This window comes from Suillus clintonianus, assembly GCF_016758775.1.
Source record: "Suillus clintonianus strain FC179 chromosome Unknown DEU56scaffold_27, whole genome shotgun sequence".
Lineage (NCBI taxonomy): Eukaryota > Fungi > Basidiomycota > Agaricomycetes > Boletales > Suillaceae > Suillus > Suillus clintonianus.
In genome coordinates this window covers 168,161-187,836 of record NW_024539251.1, presented here as the reverse complement: position 1 = coordinate 187,836, position 19,676 = coordinate 168,161, and the positions used below count along the sequence as shown (strand labels likewise).

The 19,676-nt window shown below is 49.1% G+C and overlaps 8 protein-coding genes across 8 annotated transcripts; 5 read left to right on the top strand and 3 right to left on the bottom strand.

Annotated features, from left to right (window-relative positions):
* Positions 1 to 1,547: 1,547 nt before the first annotated feature.
* DEU56DRAFT_797634 (glycoside hydrolase family 3 protein) lies at positions 1,548 to 4,776 on the top strand (the record flags this gene model as incomplete). Its single annotated transcript, XM_041352953.1, has 12 exons — positions 1,548 to 1,940; positions 2,049 to 2,165; positions 2,214 to 2,284; positions 2,334 to 2,567; positions 2,618 to 2,742; positions 2,793 to 3,360; positions 3,419 to 3,625; positions 3,679 to 3,999; positions 4,052 to 4,082; positions 4,136 to 4,311; positions 4,366 to 4,432; positions 4,487 to 4,776. The coding sequence occupies 12 exons, from the start codon at positions 1,548 to 1,550 to the stop codon at positions 4,727 to 4,729; spliced, it is 2,553 nt and encodes an 850-aa protein (XP_041209525.1). The 3' UTR covers positions 4,730 to 4,776.
* Positions 4,777 to 6,008: 1,232 nt separating this feature from the next.
* On the top strand, positions 6,009 to 7,719 carry DEU56DRAFT_911668 (uncharacterized protein; the record flags this gene model as incomplete). The annotated part of the gene is made up of 12 exons (XM_041357312.1): positions 6,009 to 6,081; positions 6,142 to 6,174; positions 6,235 to 6,254; positions 6,307 to 6,415; positions 6,482 to 6,510; positions 6,571 to 6,584; positions 6,637 to 6,665; positions 6,820 to 6,879; positions 6,935 to 7,069; positions 7,123 to 7,354; positions 7,413 to 7,464; positions 7,516 to 7,719. 12 exons carry the CDS (start codon positions 6,009 to 6,011, stop codon positions 7,717 to 7,719), a joined length of 990 nt encoding a protein of 329 aa, XP_041209524.1.
* Positions 7,720 to 8,251: 532 nt separating this feature from the next.
* DEU56DRAFT_870922 (uncharacterized protein) lies at positions 8,252 to 9,552 on the bottom strand (the record flags this gene model as incomplete). The annotated part of the gene is made up of 2 exons (XM_041355667.1): positions 8,252 to 8,875; positions 8,923 to 9,552. 2 exons carry the CDS (start codon positions 9,550 to 9,552, stop codon positions 8,252 to 8,254), a joined length of 1,254 nt encoding a protein of 417 aa, XP_041209523.1.
* Positions 9,553 to 9,853: 301 nt separating this feature from the next.
* On the top strand, positions 9,854 to 11,651 carry DEU56DRAFT_856019 (NAD-P-binding protein). Its single transcript, XM_041355258.1, has 5 exons — positions 9,854 to 10,246; positions 10,306 to 10,350; positions 10,407 to 10,820; positions 10,870 to 11,023; positions 11,079 to 11,651. The coding sequence occupies exons 1-5, from the start codon at positions 10,207 to 10,209 to the stop codon at positions 11,245 to 11,247; spliced, it is 822 nt and encodes a 273-aa protein (XP_041209522.1). The 5' UTR covers positions 9,854 to 10,206; the 3' UTR covers positions 11,248 to 11,651.
* DEU56DRAFT_285999 (uncharacterized protein) lies at positions 11,576 to 13,355 on the bottom strand. Its single transcript, XM_041345480.1, has 2 exons — positions 13,079 to 13,355; positions 11,576 to 13,024 (listed from the first exon to the last, which is right to left on the bottom strand). Exons 1-2 carry the CDS (start codon positions 13,141 to 13,143, stop codon positions 11,740 to 11,742), a joined length of 1,350 nt encoding a protein of 449 aa, XP_041209521.1. The 5' UTR covers positions 13,144 to 13,355; the 3' UTR covers positions 11,576 to 11,739.
* Positions 13,356 to 14,262: 907 nt separating this feature from the next.
* Positions 14,263 to 14,760, top strand: DEU56DRAFT_734981 (uncharacterized protein; the record flags this gene model as incomplete). The annotated part of the gene is made up of 1 exon (XM_041348416.1): positions 14,263 to 14,760. A coding segment is annotated over one exon (498 nt), but the record flags the coding sequence as incomplete, so codon positions are not given.
* Positions 14,761 to 16,284: 1,524 nt separating this feature from the next.
* DEU56DRAFT_941522 (FAD dependent oxidoreductase) lies at positions 16,285 to 18,374 on the top strand (the record flags this gene model as incomplete). The annotated part of the gene is made up of 11 exons (XM_041358927.1): positions 16,285 to 16,438; positions 16,488 to 16,591; positions 16,644 to 16,679; positions 16,737 to 16,965; positions 17,023 to 17,153; positions 17,211 to 17,228; positions 17,276 to 17,326; positions 17,377 to 17,502; positions 17,559 to 17,716; positions 17,768 to 17,840; positions 17,891 to 18,374. The coding sequence occupies 11 exons, from the start codon at positions 16,285 to 16,287 to the stop codon at positions 18,290 to 18,292; spliced, it is 1,482 nt and encodes a 493-aa protein (XP_041209519.1). The 3' UTR covers positions 18,293 to 18,374.
* Positions 18,375 to 18,501: 127 nt separating this feature from the next.
* Positions 18,502 to 19,094, bottom strand: DEU56DRAFT_755212 (uncharacterized protein; the record flags this gene model as incomplete). The annotated part of the gene is made up of 3 exons (XM_041349897.1): positions 18,502 to 18,636; positions 18,691 to 19,001; positions 19,055 to 19,094. 3 exons carry the CDS (start codon positions 19,092 to 19,094, stop codon positions 18,502 to 18,504), a joined length of 486 nt encoding a protein of 161 aa, XP_041209518.1.
* Positions 19,095 to 19,676: the final 582 nt, after the last annotated feature.

The window sequence follows — 19,676 nt, the reverse complement described above, 5'->3', positions numbered from 1 at the left end:
GTGTTAGCCTCGGAAACGTACATGGAAAATAGTATTCCAAGGTAGCGCACCTAACATATGGTAATGTCAGTATCACTTGTTAATCGGGTATATACCACAGTAAATTACGCACACAAATATAAAGAACAGTCATGAGGGACCAGTGGCGCCTCTGCCCCATATCAACTTCATGGCGCTGTTGTGCTTTGATGTATGACTTTGCTCACCCAAACCAGTTCGAGCTATTGAAGTATTCCTTTGGTGAGATGGCTGCATCGGTAATGGCATCAACCTACCTCTTGTGCGAATGACAATGCTTGAATACCATTTATATGACCATGATCCCCTCGGAGAGTATTACTTTGCTTACCCCAATCATATACCAATGCAGCAGAGGATGCCACTGCGAATGTGAAAGATAGTGTGAGTTGGCACCAATGTTGTCCTATTTGCTCTCCACGGACCTATAAAATAGCTGACAATGCGCATCCAATTGATGAACGGCCACCAAATGGGATCATCTGAAACCACGGTCATAAGTATCGGGATGGGCAAGCTGGGCGAACATAAAAAGTCTTCTAACCCAGAGCTTTTATGATGATCATGCTGGATATCGCCTCCTTGAAACCACTGAGTAAATATAGAATGGGCTTCTGGATTCTGCATCAGTTGCCAAATCAGTGATCACGTCCTTAGTGATGCGAGGATCTGAGCGATTTTGATCATATCGTAGCAACGAACCGACAAGTGAACACCTGGATTCTTCATATTCTCTGTTTTTCGAAAGCCGGAGCCTTGTCCACCAGCGTCTATCTCACTCTCACCAACCTCCAATCGCGTCCACCAGCCTGAATCCTCTCTTTCTACCACTACAGCTCCTCGCTATCATATTCCAATGTACCGGTGAGATTCCATGGCCCCAGCCCAACACCATGGTATATTGTCAGTTTACAGTTTACCTTTCTTCTGCATACACTGGCCACATATACAGTCTTATTCGTACTCACCCTCGTAGTTACGTCCGCCCAGTTTGAACAAGAAGTTCTCACAGATCCCGACAATGAAGCACTGGAAGAAAGCGCTCGTCGCACAAAACACAATGTTGCGTAACTCCTCAGGCCCCTTGCTATGTCTACTAGTAGTAGCAATGTGCTTTCTCACGGGAAGGCAACCGTTCAGTCCCATTGCCGATTGTAAGCAGCAACTACCTACCTTCTGAGGCCTTCTTCCACTCTTTCTTATGTGCATACACGAGTTTCGCACTGGCATTATTGGAGCGCTTGTCTTTGAGGAGAGGGAAAATACTGTAAGGCCACTTCGGTACATAATGCCATACTTTCTTTGGCTGAGTTGCCGCTCCAGCGCTCCCCACTTATAGTTTGTAGTTGTGGGCACTGCCCACCATTAAAAGCGCGATCCCTCGCGTGTAGATTTTCCCGGATCGTGTTCGGTTCGAACCATTAGTACAAAAGTGTCGGCTCGTTCATAAAATGAAGCCATGGTGATCTTTGGCCGTTCTTCCGTTTGTTTATCCTATTATCCTTCGGAAACCCACGCGTGCAGCCGCCATGCTGTCCAAGCTGATGTCGCTGTCGTGTATATTTCCATTTGTTCTAGGTGCACCGGTCTTGCCTCCGTCTGCTCCAGGTGGTAATGTTAGCATTACTGCCTCATATTCGCCAGTCTCGACTTCATCTAATTATTCATCAATTCCTGCCTCAAGCTCTACAACATTTTCTGCTTCCGCCAGCACCTCAGGCGCGTCTACCACAACTGGTGTCATCACCATTCCGCTCTCTAGCTATTCATTCACTCCATATCCTACACCTACTCTCAACCCTCGCCCTCCGGTTTTCCCTGCCACTGATCCCTTGAACCCCCCCGCTGTCAGTAGTGATCCGCAAGTCGTGCCCGATTTCGCGCCTGCATGGGCTACTGCCTACCAAAAAGCGAGGAACTTTGTGAGTGCATTCCTTTCAATGCTCGATTATTTCGATTGCATTGCCGGTTTCATCCCGAGTCTTCAAACGCTTTCTGTGTTGGAACATGCTGAATGTACTTCGTACTAGATATCGGATTATACTATCGAGGAAAAAGTCAACATCACCACTGGAGTCGGTTGGGCAAACGGCTTGTGCGTTGGCAACATCCCACCCAATAAAAACTTCCCCGGTTTATGTCTTGAGGTGGATAGGTTGAATAATTTGTGAGGTGTTTGTCTCATGATTCACTAGGATTCCCCTCTCGCCGTCCGTTCTGCCGACTACGCAACTGCGTTCCCAGCTGGCATTCAGGTAGCGTCCACGTAAGTCGTCTTCAAGTTCACCGACGTGACTGTCTAATATCTATCACAGCTGGAATCGTGCTCTGATGCGTTCCCGGGGCCTGGCTTTGGGTCAGGAATTCAAGGGCAAGGGCGTCAACATTGCCCTTGGCCCCATGATGAACATGGGCCGCGTCGGTCAAGGCGGCCGTAACTGGGAGGGTTTCGGTGCAGACCCTTTCCTGACCGGCGAATCTGCATATGAGACAATTTTAGGCCTGCAACAAGGTGGAGTACAAGCCACCGCCAAGCATTTCATAAACAAGTTCGTCTTCTGTTACGCGCGTTTGGACTCGCACTGATCTGTCCCGCTAGTGAGCAGGAGCACTTCCGCACTCAAGAATCTTCAAATGTTGATGACCGGACTCAACACGAGATTTACGCGCACCCTTTCTTGCGCAGCGTCATGGCTGGCGTTTCGTCCGTCATGTGCAGCTACAGTAAGCCTCAACCATGTTTTATATCATTCAAGTCTACATCTGAATCGCAGACCTCATCAATGAAACCTACGCGTGCAACAACGACAAAATGCTTAACGACATCTTGAAGCGGGAGTACGGTTTCCAAGGCTTCGTTCAATCTGACTGGTCGGCAACGATGTCCACCCTCTCTGCTGTCGCAGGGCTTGACATGACTATGCCCGGTGATATCACTTTTGACTCTGGCGACTCCTACTTCGGTGGCAACCTCACAGACTACGTGAATGACGGCTACATCAGCATGTCTCGCCTGGACGACATGGCGACGCGCATCATCGCTGCTTGGTACTACCTTCACCAGGATGAAGACTACCCTGCAACGAACTTCAACTCATTCAAATCGAAGGATGAAGTGAACAACAAGCATGTGAACGTGCAGGCAGACCATTACAAACTCGTGAGGGAGATTGGCGCGGCTGGAACAGTTCTTTTGAAAAACAAAAACGACGCGCTGCCATTGAACAAGCCGAGGAACATGGTATTGATTGGAAGTGATGCGGGTCCAGGCAAATACGGCCCGAACGAGTTCTCAAGTCATGGTGGCAGCGATGGAATTCTAGCCATGGGATGGGGATCTGGGTATGTTCGCTCTCAGAAATACTTATATTGTTCCTGAACGCTGATTGATGCCGCGCAGGACTGGTAACTTCCCTTACCTTATCTCGCCTCTCGAGGGTATCCAGGAGCGTGCTCGCCAGGACGGCAGCAGCGTGTTTTGGGACTTTGACGACTGGAACACTGCTCTGGCCGGAAATATGGCGTTTGGCCAGGCCGTTGCTCTCGTTTTTACCAGCTCCGACTCTGGGGAGGGTTACATTACTGTCGATGGCAATCAGGGTGACCGGTACGTTCCTCCCACATCTTTAAGCGATAATGATGATGTGTATTCCCTGCTAGCAACAACCTCACTGCCTGGCACAACGGCGATGACCTCATCCTTGCTGTCGCGGCGCAGAACAACAACACCATAGTCGTCGTGAACAGCGTCGGCCCGCTTATTATCGAACCCTGGATCGAGCACCCTAACATCACTGCTGTCGTCTGGGCTGGCATTCAAGGCCAGGAGGCAGGTAATGCAATTGCTGACGTCCTTTATGGGGCATACAACCCCTCTGGAAAACTTCCGTACACCATTGCCAAGGATCTCGCCGATTATCCCGCACAACTGGTGACTGATGGTTCAGGAAGCGAGATTGTAACCATCGATTACACGGAGGGGTACGTACACTTACACCAAGGCTGCCTTGCATTGATTTTACCATCTTTGTAGGCTGTTCATCGATTATCGCCACTTTGACGAAGTGAGTACCCTGAAGCCGCTTTTCGCTTGTATGTCTTATAAGGGCAATTTTAGGCAAATATCACACCACGCTTTGAGTTTGGTTTCGGGTTGAGCTACACCACGTTCTCGTACTCTGAGCTTTGCGTGACTCCGATTCAGTCATTGGACACTGATCAGAAGGATTTGATCACTGCTTGGGAGAACGGGAAGGCGTCACCCATTGCTGAAGGGTCTTCTACTGCATTATGGTAAGATATACAGGGCCAGTGAATAATCTGCAGGCTGATACCGCTACTTACCAGGCTTCACGAGCCTGCATTTCAGGTCTCTTTCAAGGTCACGAACACTGGACCTGTATCTGGCACCGAGGTTCGTGAAACACATATCGTCTTTATTGTACTTGCGCACAAGCCACTTGAATAGATCCCTCAACTCTACATCCACCACCCGTCGTCCGCTAACGAGCCTCCTTCAGTCCTGAAGGGCTTCACAAACGTCGAAATCTCACCGTACGACACGGAGCAAGTCACGATCACGCTCTCTCGTTATGACCTGTCTATCTGGGATGTCGTCGGTCAGGGATGGCGCAAACCTGATGGCCAGATCCCGTTCTCTGTCGGCGCCAGCAGTAGGGACTTTAGGCTGCAGGGCGACATTCCTGCATGATTTTGCGCTCCCTCTTCGTGATGCTTTTGCATTGATGCAACGCGTGTAATTTCTGGGGTTTTGTCGTGTTTTGGCAGCAATCAAACGTTGCGCTTGGAATGCGTCATCACATTGTGGTGGGGCGTCTTCGATGTGTGATAAGAAGACATGTTCCACGAGCACATAGAATATGAATGGTCGAGTGCTGGCCAAGCTCTGGGTGACAGAACGAGCAGGGTGAGTAGCCGCACAGCATGATAGTCGCACACGTCATCCCTCCAAAAAAATCTCTATTTAATGGAAGTCCATGACCACTAACCCTCACACAGAGGAGAAGATCTAAAAATTCAGTATAAGTATTAAACAGTCCCTGCAATCTCCAATTAGATTTTCCATCCTCCCGTGAGTCCCATCACATCACCCGGATCCACCGCATTCCTAATAGAACATAGACGCGACACAGCATCATACATATCCCCCAAAGCCGTTCCAGGAGGCGCGTAATTCGGGTATTGGGGAGGATTGGGGTCATTTAAACAAGCGAAGACGACGCGCGAGAAAGGATAAGGTCGAGATCTGGAAGTATACTGCTCGGATGTGCGTTTTCACACTGTTGCTCCGACAGGAACGTAAGTGTTCATTTTGCATTGCCGTTGTTCTATGGAGAACATTCCATATCCAGATGAGCGTCGTAGAGACCCGGTTGTCCTCAGCCTCCAAACTTCCAGTCGTCATCGTACCCCAATTGAAAATCGCTCTCGCCATCCTGTAAAACGATCATACGTGGGCTAGGCATTGAGCATGCGCACATCCAATACCATCAGCATACACAGCATCTCGGAGTCAGAAGAGGATCGTGTGCTCTTCAGATATCATTCATTCCGACAGGAATATATCTGAGCCCATTAAACTTTCTGCAAAGCTAAAAGGCACGAGTTCTACTCTCACCAAGTGTTCCGACGAACTCAGACGACGGAAACGATCGCTGCGAGTTTACAGGTCACCGGTTATCAATTATCTGCCGTCTCACAAGGGCCGAGAAGTGTGGTTGTGTATTGAGGGTCCATATGATGAGAGCGATCAAGGCGGATCACCAGAGTTAGAAGCAAGAACACCTTAACATAGTAGGTTCAGAGCGACAGTCACGCAGCCAGTGTTTTCAGGTGTTTCTACATCTAGGTCAAATCTAGGTGCTCTAGAAGTCGCTGTGACCAATCAAGATTCTGATTAGCAGAATGGATATCCAGCATGATCCGTATAAAGCACAGGGTATTTATCTCCATTCACGTTGTACCCCAATATGACCTCAGTCTCAAGCGATCCCTCCTGGTGGCCGTCCATCGATTGGATGATGATTTTCAGCTATTTCGCAGGTTCGTGGCGAGCAACCAAACAGTGATCACATCTCACTATCTTTGACTGTGGTTTTACAGTTTTATCCTCTATTGTGGTGATATACGATTGGGGTGAGTAAGGTGATACTTTTCGAGGGGATAATTGATCTTCATATGGCCTTGAACTTGAAGCGTTGACATGCGGACAAGAGGTAAGTTAATGTAATTTCCGGTGCAGCCATTTCACTAAGAATGCTTCATCAGTTCGAACTGATCTGGGTGAGTAAAGTCTTGTATCGGGAACAGGGTATACAGTTGAAGTTGATTGGGGAAGTGGCAACGCTGGTCCCACATGACTGTTCTTTATATTGGTGTACGCATTTTATGCTATGGCTTATAAACGCGGTCGCCAAACCGTGCTGACTTTGACATATGCTAGGTGCGCTATGTTGGGATACTATATTCTGTGTATGTTTTCAGGGCTAAGTAGACGGCCCTGCACTATACTAACCCTCCTCTCACAATCAGCTTAACCATACTGTGTATGTATCCTCAATTACACTGGGTTCGTATCGTCTGAATTGCAGCTTACAGGGAGTCTCCCATTCTCGAGCACAGATATAGTGGGTACTCTTTACCGCGCCGATCCAACTATTAACTGTGCCCCTACATAGGGGTGAGTGATATTCTCGACTGCCTGGTATCTTCAATATAACGACTGCAACAGTTGTTAGTTCATTTGGTCCGCAAATGGGCTTCAGTAACTAATTTTTTCAGGCACTATCTTTTGGTTCATGCAGGCATGGATATTTGTCGTTGTCAATGCTATGTTAGGTGGTGAGTTCAGTTCTGGTAGCTTACTGGCTCTGATTTGACTGAAATATGATAAAAGTCATCATGATGGCTCGGATACATGCCATGTATCAGGGATCCCAAAGGATGCTCATCTTTCTCGTTATAGTCTGGCTGGCTTCCACGATTGCTTCTGGAGTTATCGCCCTAATGGCAAACACCAGTGCTTCAGGGGGTAAGTTATAATGATTGACGACAGCCCTGAGACTCACGAATAGCGAATGCCAGTGGAACTCGTCCTCTCTGGCGACCATCAGTGTTCTATCGTCATTGACACGAACGGGATGAATCTAAATCACGAGATTTGGATTCCCACTGTTGTATGGGAGATCATCGCCTTGTTTCTTGCAGTTTGGATTGTCGCAAAACACTTCTATGAACTACGACAATTACCGGCAGGACCAACCTTCGGGGACTGTTACATCGTGTTAATCAGGAGTCATGTATGGTACTTCGTAGCGTGAGTAAGGCGATTTTGATGTTGTTACCTGGCTCCACTGAAGTTCCGCATGTGCTAGCTTTGCTGCTGTGTCTTTCTTCAACCTCGGTTTACTATCCCCAAAGCTCTTGGTACGCAGACCTGTGACTGACATCCACATTTTATCCTCATCATTTCTACAGAACACAACTTCCGTAGGAAGTGCTGTCTATTCCGGCATCGTCCAATTTGCCCAAATGTTGCAGATGTTTGTGCTGGGACCACGTCTCATCCTTAGCACTCGAGAATATCACGCCAAGATCATAGCCAGATCTGACGGGGGAACTGGCTTAACTACAATTGCTTTCCAGGAGCTCAGACACGTGCCAACTAGTGGTAGTATGTAGCATGGGAAAGGATCCAAACGATCAACTGTGCAGGGAGCATGTGGATTGTTTGGAGTATTTCGTTGTACTTTCGATTTGGCGCTTTGTCGTGGATCTGTTAATCGTTCTGAAGGATTTGAAGGATAAAATTAGCTATCCACCTGTACATAGACGAAACAAACCGCACGCATGCAAGGCTGGTCTGTAGGCACAATTAATATATCCGACATGTCATGAAGGCGGGTTAGGTTGTTCGAACTCTGCCGCCAAGGCCTCATTGTTTTTGACTGTTGATGAACATGATGCATGACTGTTGGTCAAAGGGCCGCTCAGCTTCATGTCTGCGGCTCCAATTTAAAACGTGCACATTCAGAATTTTGGTTGCACGCTTGTGTTGGATTTAGTGACGTTCGAGCCCACCGGCACTTGGAAGACCACTGTTTGCTCCACTCTAGGAGGAGTAATCAACGCTGGCGGGACATTTTATCTTAAGTGCATGGCCTAACACTGATATCCTTCTACTTGGTCTGGCTAGGGAGAGAAATATCGTAAGTTATACAAGTCCCCCACCACCCATCCTAACAGTATCTAAAATCGCCCTCGACAACTCATTCCACAACCTTCTCACAATAGAATCACCACGCGCTTCTAGTAACCTCCTCCGTACCAAGTCTGCAGGTGTCTCAAAGCGCCGCCGCCTCCGTATGATCATAGATAGTAGAGGAATTAGGAAGAACAAAACTGATAGAGTGGCTATTCTGTTAGCGGTGAAATAGTGGCTGAAATAAGATCGGATGAGTGCTAGGGAAGATGGGGGCTGCGCAGTCGTGAGACTGTCATCGACTGATAGAATGCGGGAGGTGCGAACGCCACTGGCACTCGGACTTCCTTGTGGCATGCTTTGATCGTGGCGGTGGCGAGGGGATCTGGTCACTGTAGCATCCGAAACTGCTGATGTGGAAGAGGCAGATTGTTGGCGGGTAAGTTTTGGACGGGGGGATGCTGGGACGGCAGTGCGGGTGGATGTGGTGGATAGAGAGGAAGAGGAAGAGGCGGGTGATAGAGAGCGGGATGGTGGTATTGGTGTGGGGGAAGGAGGAGTCTCGAGTTTTGGCGTCTCCCGCCTTGTACTCTCGCGCGCTTGAGCATGTTGAGCGTCGAGCGCCACATTCAGTGCCTGGAAAAATGTTCACTACGACATAAGAACAATGAAAATCAACTCACGCGTCTTTCGTCAGATGAGAGTTCATTCTCGTATGACAGAAATTGTCTGACGTTTTCCCACTCGCCCAAACGAGGCAAGACGTGCAAACAGTAGAGTTCTAGGACTTTGTGATATGATTCACCTGTGGAAGGTACGAAGTCGTATTGACCGCGTCTTGACAACCAGTCCTCTGTCATCTCGCGACCAATGTTTGGACAATCTATCTTGAGGCTGGATGCGACGAGTGTGATGAGGACTTGGTGTGGAAGGAATGCGGTGCTAGGTTTTCGATGTAGAGATGAAGGAGTAAATAAAGTGAGAGATCGAGCATACAAAGTAGAAACAAATGATTGGGGAGACAAGAGTAGAGATTCTCGGAGTGGTTGTGGTAAATCAGCGAGGTCGGGGGTAGAAGAGAAGATGGTGGTCTCGAGGGTGATGCGGAGGATATCCCACTTTCTCCTGTGGACGGCTAGGGGGTCAGGTGAGGGCGCGAGGGGGGGTGGGAGGAGTGCGAATGCAGCGCTTAACAATCCGAACGTGATTGCGACGTCCCGGTGAAGGAACGCTCTCGCTGCACGGTTGTATAGTGATTGTAGTGTTGCCTCTGTCGACGGCGAACCTTTGCTGGACGGTTTGTGAGGCAGCATGCCCGACGTCGAGACAGTTGCCATCATCGTCGCAGCGGTCGGCATTGGTCTGCCTGAAATTGAAACTAGTCTCTGATGACCTGATCTCAAAGACTCGCCAGAGGAGGGCTTTTATGGGCCTATCTTCAAAAGGAATAGAGCTAAGAGTATATCGTCAGCAATCGTCGTTCGCGCCCGTCGCACACTCCCTCAAGCAACCTCGAATCGTCGGTTAGCTAGATAATATGGCACTTGGTGCGTCACACTCTTCATTAGTGTGACAAGCAGTGAAACCGAGGGATGTCGGACAAGGATTAATATTCCAGTTGGCAGTTGTCCACATCGGTAGACGTGACACCCATTTAATTTTGTCGTGACATGTCAATGTGTGACATATGACGCTTCAAGTTGTCGCATAGCACGTCCATGCATGGGAGAGAAACCTTGAAGCGCCCGGATATCATGACGCTTGAAGCTATTCATAATGGGGGGGTCACCTGTCCAACTGGCAAGTACTAGTGACATGAGTACTATTCTTATGCACTCAGGCTGGCCATGTGGTATTGACAATTTGAGACCTAATTTTTTCACACCTCGACACTTGAATCACTGATCGGCCGACAGCCCTTATCGTTTGCGAGTTCAGTGTAACTAAACTGACCGTTACAGGGCGTTATGGATCTTGGATTGAAAGGAGTGCATGTCCTTATTACAGGTCGTATTCCACAGTATCCTATGGCATTGCTGAGTCCTGACCTGACGGTCCCTGAGTAGGGGCAAGCGGCGGCATCGGACTAGAGACCGTGAAACTATTTTGCGGTAAGTAGTTCGCTTTCGAATGATGAATATTGAGTTGAATCAGACATATCATCCAGCACTGGGTGCGAATGTGACCGCACATTATAACTCGCAATTTGGACCGATCCAGGAACTTCTGGCTTCTAACGCCAACCTTCAACATGTCCAGGCGAATCTCTCTCAAGAGGAGGCCGTGGTCGCTATGTTCGAATCACTATCTACTATGCCTCATGGCCCAATACAAGTGGCGATCGTCAACCACGCTGTATACCTCACTTCGGATGTTCCAATCGCAAGGATGACACTGGACCAATGGAACACCACCATCACTACGAACTTGACGTCATCATTCCTGGTTTGTAGAGAGTATTTGAAGCACCTTGAAAATGCGCCCTCTGGTATCAAGGAAAAGGCAGCGATTGTGCTTATCGGAAGTACTGCCGGGAAGTATGGCGAAGCCAATCACGGTGACTACGCTGCGACGAAGAGCGGTCAGTGATGATTCTATCCGCAGTTTGACATATGCTCATCATGTTCTAGCAATGATGTACGGTTTGAACCTTACGCTCAAGAATGAAATCGTGAAGATAGCCCCCAAAGGCAGAGTCAATTGTATCGCGCCTGGCTGGGTCAAGACACCAATGGCTGAAGAAGCCTTGAAGGACCCTCAAACAGTGTATCGTGCATTGGCTACGTCAGTGATACCATCATGATTCAGTGATCCATGTTTAAATTTCATGCTATTGCAGGAGTCCGCTTAAGAAGGTGGCCATGCCGATGGACGTCGCGACGCAGATCGCGGTCCTTGCATCATCTACTCTCTCCGGTCATGTCACTGGTCAAGTAGTGATGGTTGAAGGTGGAATGGAGGGGAGATTGCTAAACAGACCAGAAGATTTGGATTTGGAGGGATCTTAAGGCTTCCGGGTTTTCGGGCATGGGTGCCCTGTCTGAATTTGTCAGTGAGCTAGTCAAAGTGGTTCTTGGAGTCCCCTATTAGGTAAACGATTGGCGGTTGCAACGTTGATCGCTCGAGTATTATGGTCCGACAGAGGCCACTGGCTGTTTGAACGCTTCAAGAAGCAAGGAGAAACGAACGTCTTCCTTCTACATGGTCTGACTAGTAGCCACTGTATGTATGGAGGTCATTGACCGTAAAGGTTCCACTCCTCATACCGTTAACACCGCAATCAACTAGCAAAATGGTGAGCCGAATGTTTTTATCCTTCAGGTAGAGCGACAAGTGGATCGTTCCTCCTATTGATATTCCTGTGACTCGAGCAGAACTTGCTTGCAAAATTGAACACGTTTTTGGTACATTCATAGTCATACGATCAGATCACATAAGGGACGTATACTTGAGCTAAACTTTGAGTAATTGATTGCAAACGAATACAGTATTCCAGCCTATCAACTCTTCTCACTCTCAATCTCCTCAGCCATCATATCCGTCAGTGTTCTAGCCACCGCTCCTGCGATTTCGAGCGCCTTGTCCCTATCGCACTCCCGCAACTTGAGCACGAAGTGCGAGTTGAACTTGTCGGGGTGGAATCTAAGTATCTCTGCCCTAAATATGTCCTTACGTGACTTGATCTTTATCCCCGGGCGGATGGGGTGGAAGATGAATGCCTCTAGGCTGCGACGAGAAATATCATCGGGGGATGTACAACCTTGCGCAAACATGGGCCAGGGCATCTCGCAGAGCATGACTGAAGTCAAGTTCTTGTTGTGTTTGAGCTCGTTCCACTTGGCATCGTAGAGCTGCAAAAAAGCTACGATATCCGCTTGAGGTGCGTTACGACGAAGGTCCTCCTGGCGTTGCCTCTCTTGTCGTCGAGCTTCTTCGCGAAGGCGCTGCTCTGCTTGCTCGCGGGCCCGGCGTTCAGCTTCCTGTTGGGCTTTACGGAAAGCCGCCTTTTTGGCCCGGAGCTCGCGCTCGCGCTGCAAATGAAGGCGTGCACGTTCCTCTTCCTCCCGTTTGGCCTCGCGTTCGCGCTTCCGCTGCTCACGACGGCGTACCCATTCCTCTGCGCGGCGTTTATAGTCTTCCTGTTTACGTTTGATCTCCTCTTGTCTACGCTTCTCCTCCTCCAAATGGCGCAGCTCCTCCAAACGGCGCGATTCTTCCTCTTCCTTCTTTCTGCGTGCATTTTCCTCTAATCTCAGGGCAGCTTGGCGGTCGCGCTCTGCGTGCTCCAACTCACGTTGGGGACCCAACGCATCAGCACGGGCGACTGTCTCCCTAGCATCTCCAAGCGAGTGCTTGCGCAGCTGGTCGAGGCGGAGCTCTTCGAGTTGCTTGAGGAAGATACGATCTTCATCGGTCATAGAGCCGGCTTGCATGGTCTGGAAGGCGATGTCTTCGAGTTTGTCGAGAGCCACCACTGCTTTTTCACGCTGAAGCTTGGCTGGGCGGTTAAACCTGGGGCCTCTGCGACGTAGGCCAGGTCGAGTGAGGCTGAGATGGTAGGTGAAGCGCTTGTGACCGTGTTTGCGGCGAGTGTGGGCCGTTTGACTGGGGGAAGGCTTGATAGGGGCGCTCTTCTTGAAGACTTTTGGCATACAAGCAGTCTTGGGTGTACGGCCAACATGGGTAGTGTTGGACGAGTTAACCTCGAAGACGTACGGAAGGCCCTGTGTGGGAGGTGCGTTGTTGTCAATGAGTGCGGGTGCCTTTGGCTCCCGAGCGGGGCTGCTTGAAGGAGAGTCAGTAGGATTACGCGAAATAATTAAGGGAGAAAAGTAAGACTTTTTCATAGGGCTCAACATCCTGAATCCAGCAGGAATTTGCGGTAAGAAGGGCTTGAAGAACATATTTCTTGAGGAAGGTGGTTGGGCGTGGACTGAGAGTCTTAAAGCGTTGTGTTAGGGTCTTTAAACCTCGCGCTCATCGTGACTTTAAACGCCTTCAACTGTGGACGTTCCGGATGTGGAAACGTCCACAAGTCATGCTAGTTGTGTTCATCATGCGATCTTCTGGAGAATTTCGGACTCCGCGAAGAGGTGGCGGAGAGGATAGATTGTACATTCCCAGTTCAGTTCAATGATGTGGACGACCGATTATGAAGGGGTTGACACACCGATAAATGGATCAAAAATGGTAGCAGGTGAAGAAAATGACATGTTGCTTCAAAGAGCTGTGGCTAATAATCACATCCCTTGAAAGCACGTTGTCATTTTCCTTTCCTTGGGAACAGTGATATGCCACAGCTGGTCCACAGCATCAAGCATAAGCGGTCAGGCTTGCAGACAGTAACGTACCAACGTAGGAAAGTTGCGGGTCCACTACAACTTACGCTTCACCACGCTTGGGCCGAGTCAATGGTTCAAAGGCGCTTATACATGATGGGTTTGAAACCGCTTGATTGCAGAATCTGCTTGTGGACTCCAGCTGAGTGTATGAGATCGCAGAAAATTAGTCCACAATCATAATATTGACGAAGACACTTCCTTCTATTTGATCAATGGACTGAACCGTTAACTTGAGGAGAGGTCACTGGCACCTGGGAATTCTGCAACGCCACCTTGATTATCAGTTCCGAGTTCCCACGCCATTCGGCCAGAACCACGAGTCAAACGCGCCATCGGCGCATCAGCGCTGTGACCAGGTCCGCCACGAGTACTATTGCGCCCAAGTAACGCAGTCAAAGCACCGCCAGCGATGTGACCGCCCCTGGTCCGGACAACTACCCCAAAATGGCAGCACAAACGCAGTGAAGATAAAAGGGCTGGACAAAGCGGCGAGCTGTGAACAAAGCACAAAAGAGCTCTTTCATCCACATTCCGGCCATAGCACTTGCGAGGAAACCTATTTGAGTGGCTGAACGAGCTTTACAAATTCACCAACACCCTAGCCACTCTACTTCGACTGACAGCCTGCTCGTTTTCACCACCCATTACTACCCCTATCACACGTTCGTCGCGTCCTCCACAATGGCATCTCGCATTCCCAATGTCGCACCCAAGAACCGGGTTAGCAACGCCAACGGCTGTTATCTCAGATGCCGCGATGTAGACGGCACGTCTGTCATTATCACTCAAACTGCTACTGGTCTTGGCGCTCATACACGCTGGATCTATCCAGAACAAGACGTAAACGACGACGATGAAGAAGAAGAAAATGGTATGGATGTAGACGAGGGTAGGGACGCCACGCCACCGCCGACCACAATGACCCGATTCCCTGAGACTCCTATGACCCAGCATACGTTCGATGCTGGTTCTGTCCTTCGCACACCCATAAAGAGGCCTCAACCGCTTCAGCGCAGCCCCGAACGCATCGGCTTCCATGGGATTGACTTCTGGCACAATAATTCACTGGGCACTCGCACTGTCGAGCAGACTGCCTCTGGTATTCGTATGAGATATGTATTGCCGAGGCCCGTCGGCTGTGTCACGAACCTGACGCAAGAGCAAATTCTCGAGCACGAGTTCCGGAGGAACCACGAGACCTTTTTGACTCAGGTGGGAAAATTGCTCGGCGACGAGGAGAGAGAACGGGTGGCGAGAGAGATGAACTTGACTTTGCCGGCAGCGGACATGTCTGGTGGTGTGGGCACTGCAAGACAAGTTCACTTTGCCTCACGCGAGCCGTCTATCTTTATCGAGGATGTACCAGAGTTTAGAGTTGGGCCCGCGGGTGAGAGATTGAATTCGCAAGGTCTCCCCATGCTCGGAGAACATGGGACTATCATGATCGACGCCACATTTAAGCCTCAAGTTCGACCGACACTGCTTGCCCCGAAGGCCTCGCAGAAGCGAACCGAGGATGCGGACAAAGAGAGCGCCAAGCACCTTGGCAGCATCACTGTCGAGGGGAAGGAATGGCAGGTCTACAAAACGTTGAGACCTAGGAAGGATGGACAACCCCGAATCATCAGATCGTCTCCTGCGCAACCCAGGACGCGCAAGCCTCGGAAGAGCATGGTGTCATCGCCCCTAACAAGGCAGCCTACCATTTTGATTGACGTTATGTGAGAGCAGTGTCTTCTGTTCGAAACCAATATAGACATTATGCTCAATGTATATACATGTACTACTTGCGCTCTCATTGGATATATATATATTGTACAGCATTACTGGTACCTATGATGACTATTCCTCGAGCTCGGAATTGGATGTATTTTTTGAATGACATTTACATGAAAACACTTATCGGAACCAAGTACTAGCTGGCAGCGTCGACGCCGTTGCCATCGAGTGTACATTCATCCCGTATTGCGCACTCGCCTACATTTGCATGAATGTCGGAGTCGTCAAACACATCGATGCCAATCAGAACCCAACAACGTTCTGCGACTCTCTCGGATATTAACTAGGTAAACCAAATTCAATTGACAAGGTTCTACCGTTACCACGAGTCACATCATGCATCATGCCTTGGACGTGTTTCACAATTTAACCTATCCGCTTCAGTTACTGGGGGCCTCGGCAATGTGTGGCTTGAACAGTGGCTCCTTCAAGTTGCTCAGACCACTGTTTGATTTTACACGCGTGCGGTTGATCTATGGATCCGGACTATTTGCCCCCACGAGTCGCGGTCAAGTAACATGAATCCTACTACTAGGCAACCGTGACTACTAGTAGCAGCTTCGTTATGAAGCTTCAACTAGTAAAAAGGTGAACTTCCGCAGTAAGTACTGTACTGCCTCTTGACGATTGAACCACGAGCCAATCGCTTGGCGGTTTAAATGAACAGTGCCTAGTGATGCATGACTTCGATCGCCGAGTGTCTCCCCGAGCTGACTTGGAGGCGGTGGATCAGTGACAGCTGATTCCAAAGCACAGAAAATTGATGTCGGAGAAGAGAATTCAAAGCCTTACTGACTCGGATGCTCCTCGACTCGGAGTCGGCTGCGGTACGACATACGGCATCATATCAACCTCTTATATTTTAGTGGCCTTCTCGTGCCTTTCAAAGTTTAGATTTAAAGAGTCGTACTGAAAGCCACTTCGATGCTAATGACACTCCTTCCTGACCTGTCTTTCGCAGTCCTCGCAGTCCTCATCAGCCTCTCCGTGTCCACAGAGTTGCGGAGAGCTGACTACACTCTCACCTGCCAGGAGATCGCTGCCGCTGTTTCCTCTGCGTCCAACGTGTATTACAGTGGTGAGTGCATTCAAGACTCATTGTCGCAACGGGGACCAAGCCTCCATAGGGTCTTCCCAATACACAAAGGATAACGATCATTGGGCTTCTTCGAGTTCTCAAACTTCTGCATGCTCCTTTGAGCCCGCCAACGCTCAGGACGTCGGAATCGCTGTAAGTTTACTAGGATACACAATCTGATTCCGCTTGCTAACTCTGAGACTAGCTCCAAATATTGGCCAAGGACCAGACCCCATTTGCAGTTAGTCAATCACACCTTTAACTTGCGTTTTCATCGCTACATGCGGTTGTGTTGAAGGTCAAAAGCGGCGGTCATTCAGCGAATTCAGGGTTTTCATCGACCCCTGGCGTCCAGATTGCTTTGTTTTCGTTTTCACAAGTTTTGTATGATGCGAATGCCCAGACGGCGACTATTGGGACGGGGTTGATCTGGGATAATGTCTATTCCGAACTCGATCAATACGGAGTGACCGTTGTAGGAGCGAAGACTACTGGCGTTGGGGTCGGAGGCATCGTCCTTGGAGGAGGTAGGTTCACCCGCTCGTTGAAAACATCAGTGATTGAACGTTTTGTCATCTGACCAGGATATACATATATTAGCAATCAGTATGGTCTGTCGGTCGACAATATCGTGTCGTTTGAGCTGGTGATGCCTAATGGCACAGTTGCGAGTATCACCAGTTCTTCAAATCCAGATCTGTTCTATGGCCTTCGGGTAAGTCTACTGGCATGCAGATAGTCAGCGTCTAATTTTCGGTGAAATTTTGTTTAGGGAGGATTCAACAATTTTGTAAGTGATAGCGCTGCTTCGCAGACGCACGTGTTGATCTGCTGTAGGGAATTGTTACCACAGTGACTATGAAGACGTACGCCCAGTCTCAAGTCTGGGTAAGCGCTCGAAGCTACGCTGGTGCGATCCTACTGACAATTGATTACAGGGCGGGCGTATCTCATACACGGCGTCTCAATGGGATGCAGTCAACACTGCTATAGCTAATTTTGTGTCGACGGTCACCGATCCCAAAGCTTGTGTGTACAGCACAACCAACTACGCGTCCGGTGTGGTGCGTCATGATTGATTCACATGAAAACCATATCCGAGTAACTGATTTCCCGACAGGCAGCGATATCGAGCTTCCTGTTTTATGATGCGCCGACTTACCCTGATGGCATGTTCAACGAACTACTGGCGATCCCACACTTTGATGAGGACATCTCAACGAGGGCTTATTCGAACTTTATCCAGACTTTACCTGCGAATGCCTCATCGGGACTAAGGTACGTCATAGGATGTTCAGCAGTTGGTTTGGCTAGCTGATTTGAAGACAGAGCAATGTTCCATTGGGTGCCTGTTGAGCAATTCACGCTGCCAATGCTACAGATGGTCAAGAACCAGACGCTGGTGAGGCGCACTTTTCACCTGATCCGGCCACTGCTTACCGGAGCGTCCAGTTCTATGGCGAGGAATTGTCGCGATCAAGCGGATTTTTGATCTCATACGACCTTGTCCCTTTCCTGCCCTCACTCTACAGCCACTCCGATACGCCATCCGCTTTCCCTTCTTCGCGGGATTCAGGACAGGGATACTCATTTATCGAGGTGTATTATGGGTGGACGGATCCGAATGATGATGAGGTGATGGCCCAAGTTGGTGCAGAGAGCGCTGCCTACATGAAGCAGTTTGCTGTGGATGCTGGTCAGAACGTTGGAAATGCGCTGATATACCCGAATTGTGCGCCTCCGGGCACGGATTTGGCGGATATGTATGGGGATGCTGTATCGCGTCTGCATTCTATCAGGAGCGCCGTGGATCCAGGTAATGTGATGGGACTCACGGGAGGATGGAGATTCTGATTGGACTGTCGGATATCTGAGGAACATTTTAACACTTACATATACGGTACTGGATGGAAGAATCATAAAAGTGACACATTGCTTTACCAGAAAGTAGCATTGGCTAGGCTGAAGGTTGTACATGAGGAAACTCACAAGCACAGTATGCGAACCCTAGGTATCGTAATGAGTAGAATTAATTCGACGATTATGTTTGTGCGCAATTATCATTATCGTGTAGTTGGGTCCCTGTGCCCTGCCAAAACCGCACTGCCCAAAGCTATCATCGCTGCTGGCATAAAAAATGTTGGTAAGGAGATCACAACGAGACAGAGCATGAACAACCCGCGTCTATAGGAGAGTTCCTGAAACGGAGGGTTCTATCACAATTTTGAAGCGTGGATGATTGTGATACGTACCCGTATCGTAGCAGCCTTGACGTTCCTCAGGATTGTGAATGTAGGCATTGCAGTCACAAGACCACAGAGCGCGAAGGTGAAGGCGGCAACAAGCGCTCTAAAAGGTGCTGGCTGCATCCAGTCAGCGACGGGAGAGCCTGATTGCCTTGTTGTGAGTACAACGGTTGTAACCATCACCGTGCCCGAGCCAAAAACCAAGAGCATGAGTCGGACCAGGAGGATGTTCTTCCAATGCGATTCGTTGCCAGGATTTGTAAGAATTTCCTGTTCGAACCGGGTGGGTGTCACCCCGAAGGCCAATACGAAAAACGCTGCAGACAATCTCAGTGTATCATGACGGAAATTTTCTAAACTGAAAACATACCTTGAAACCGCACCGGAGCCATCAAATGTTGATCTTCCATTGGAGTAGAATGACAAGAGCCCCAGTGTTAAAAAGGGAAAGGATACAGGGGGCGGGAAGGGCTGAGTAAATGTTAAATATGGGCTTGTTGCACAACAAATCACTTGGGAGAACTCCACGGAGCAGTAGGCCTAAAGGATGGCCGGAAGGAGAAAGGAAATCTTTTGAAAATGTGGTGGTTTTATACGTGAACGATATAATATATGAAACGCACCGTCATTATTTATGTAATTGGGGATTCGAGAACAAGAAGGAAGATCACAGAGCTTTCTATGTAGATGAGGTCTAGATCTTGTGAATCATAGTAAGGAAGTGAGGATTACTACATAGTGTTCGATTGGTTGTTCGTCGTGAGGGAATTCTGTACGAAGCATGGACCAACCAGGGTCAGGTTAGGGATCCGCACAGGCAACCTGGTACCACAGGCCATACACCCGCACCCGCACCTGCTTTGAGGGTATGGATTTGGCTGCGGGTATCACTATCTCGGACACATACCCGCGCCCGTGCAGAGTTTACCCGCGGGTAACACATGAAACTGATATAGAATTAGCTATTTTTTGTCAGTGTGGTATATACATAG

Coding starts and splice junctions, on each gene's coding strand:
- DEU56DRAFT_856019 (XM_041355258.1), top strand. CDS start 10,207: ATGGATCTTGGATTGAAAGGAGTGCATGTCCTTATTACAG. Junction 10,821..10,869: donor CTACGCTGCGACGAAGAGCG/GTCAGTGATGAT, acceptor ATCATGTTCTAG/CAATGATGTACGGTTTGAAC. Junction 11,024..11,078: donor GTGTATCGTGCATTGGCTAC/GTCAGTGATACC, acceptor ATGCTATTGCAG/GAGTCCGCTTAAGAAGGTGG.
- DEU56DRAFT_285999 (XM_041345480.1), bottom strand. CDS start 13,143: ATGTTCTTCAAGCCCTTCTTACCGCAAATTCCTGCTGGATTCAGGATG. Junction 13,025..13,078: donor ATGTTGAGCCCTATGAAAAA/GTCTTACTTTTC, acceptor CTCTCCTTCAAG/CAGCCCCGCTCGGGAGCCAA.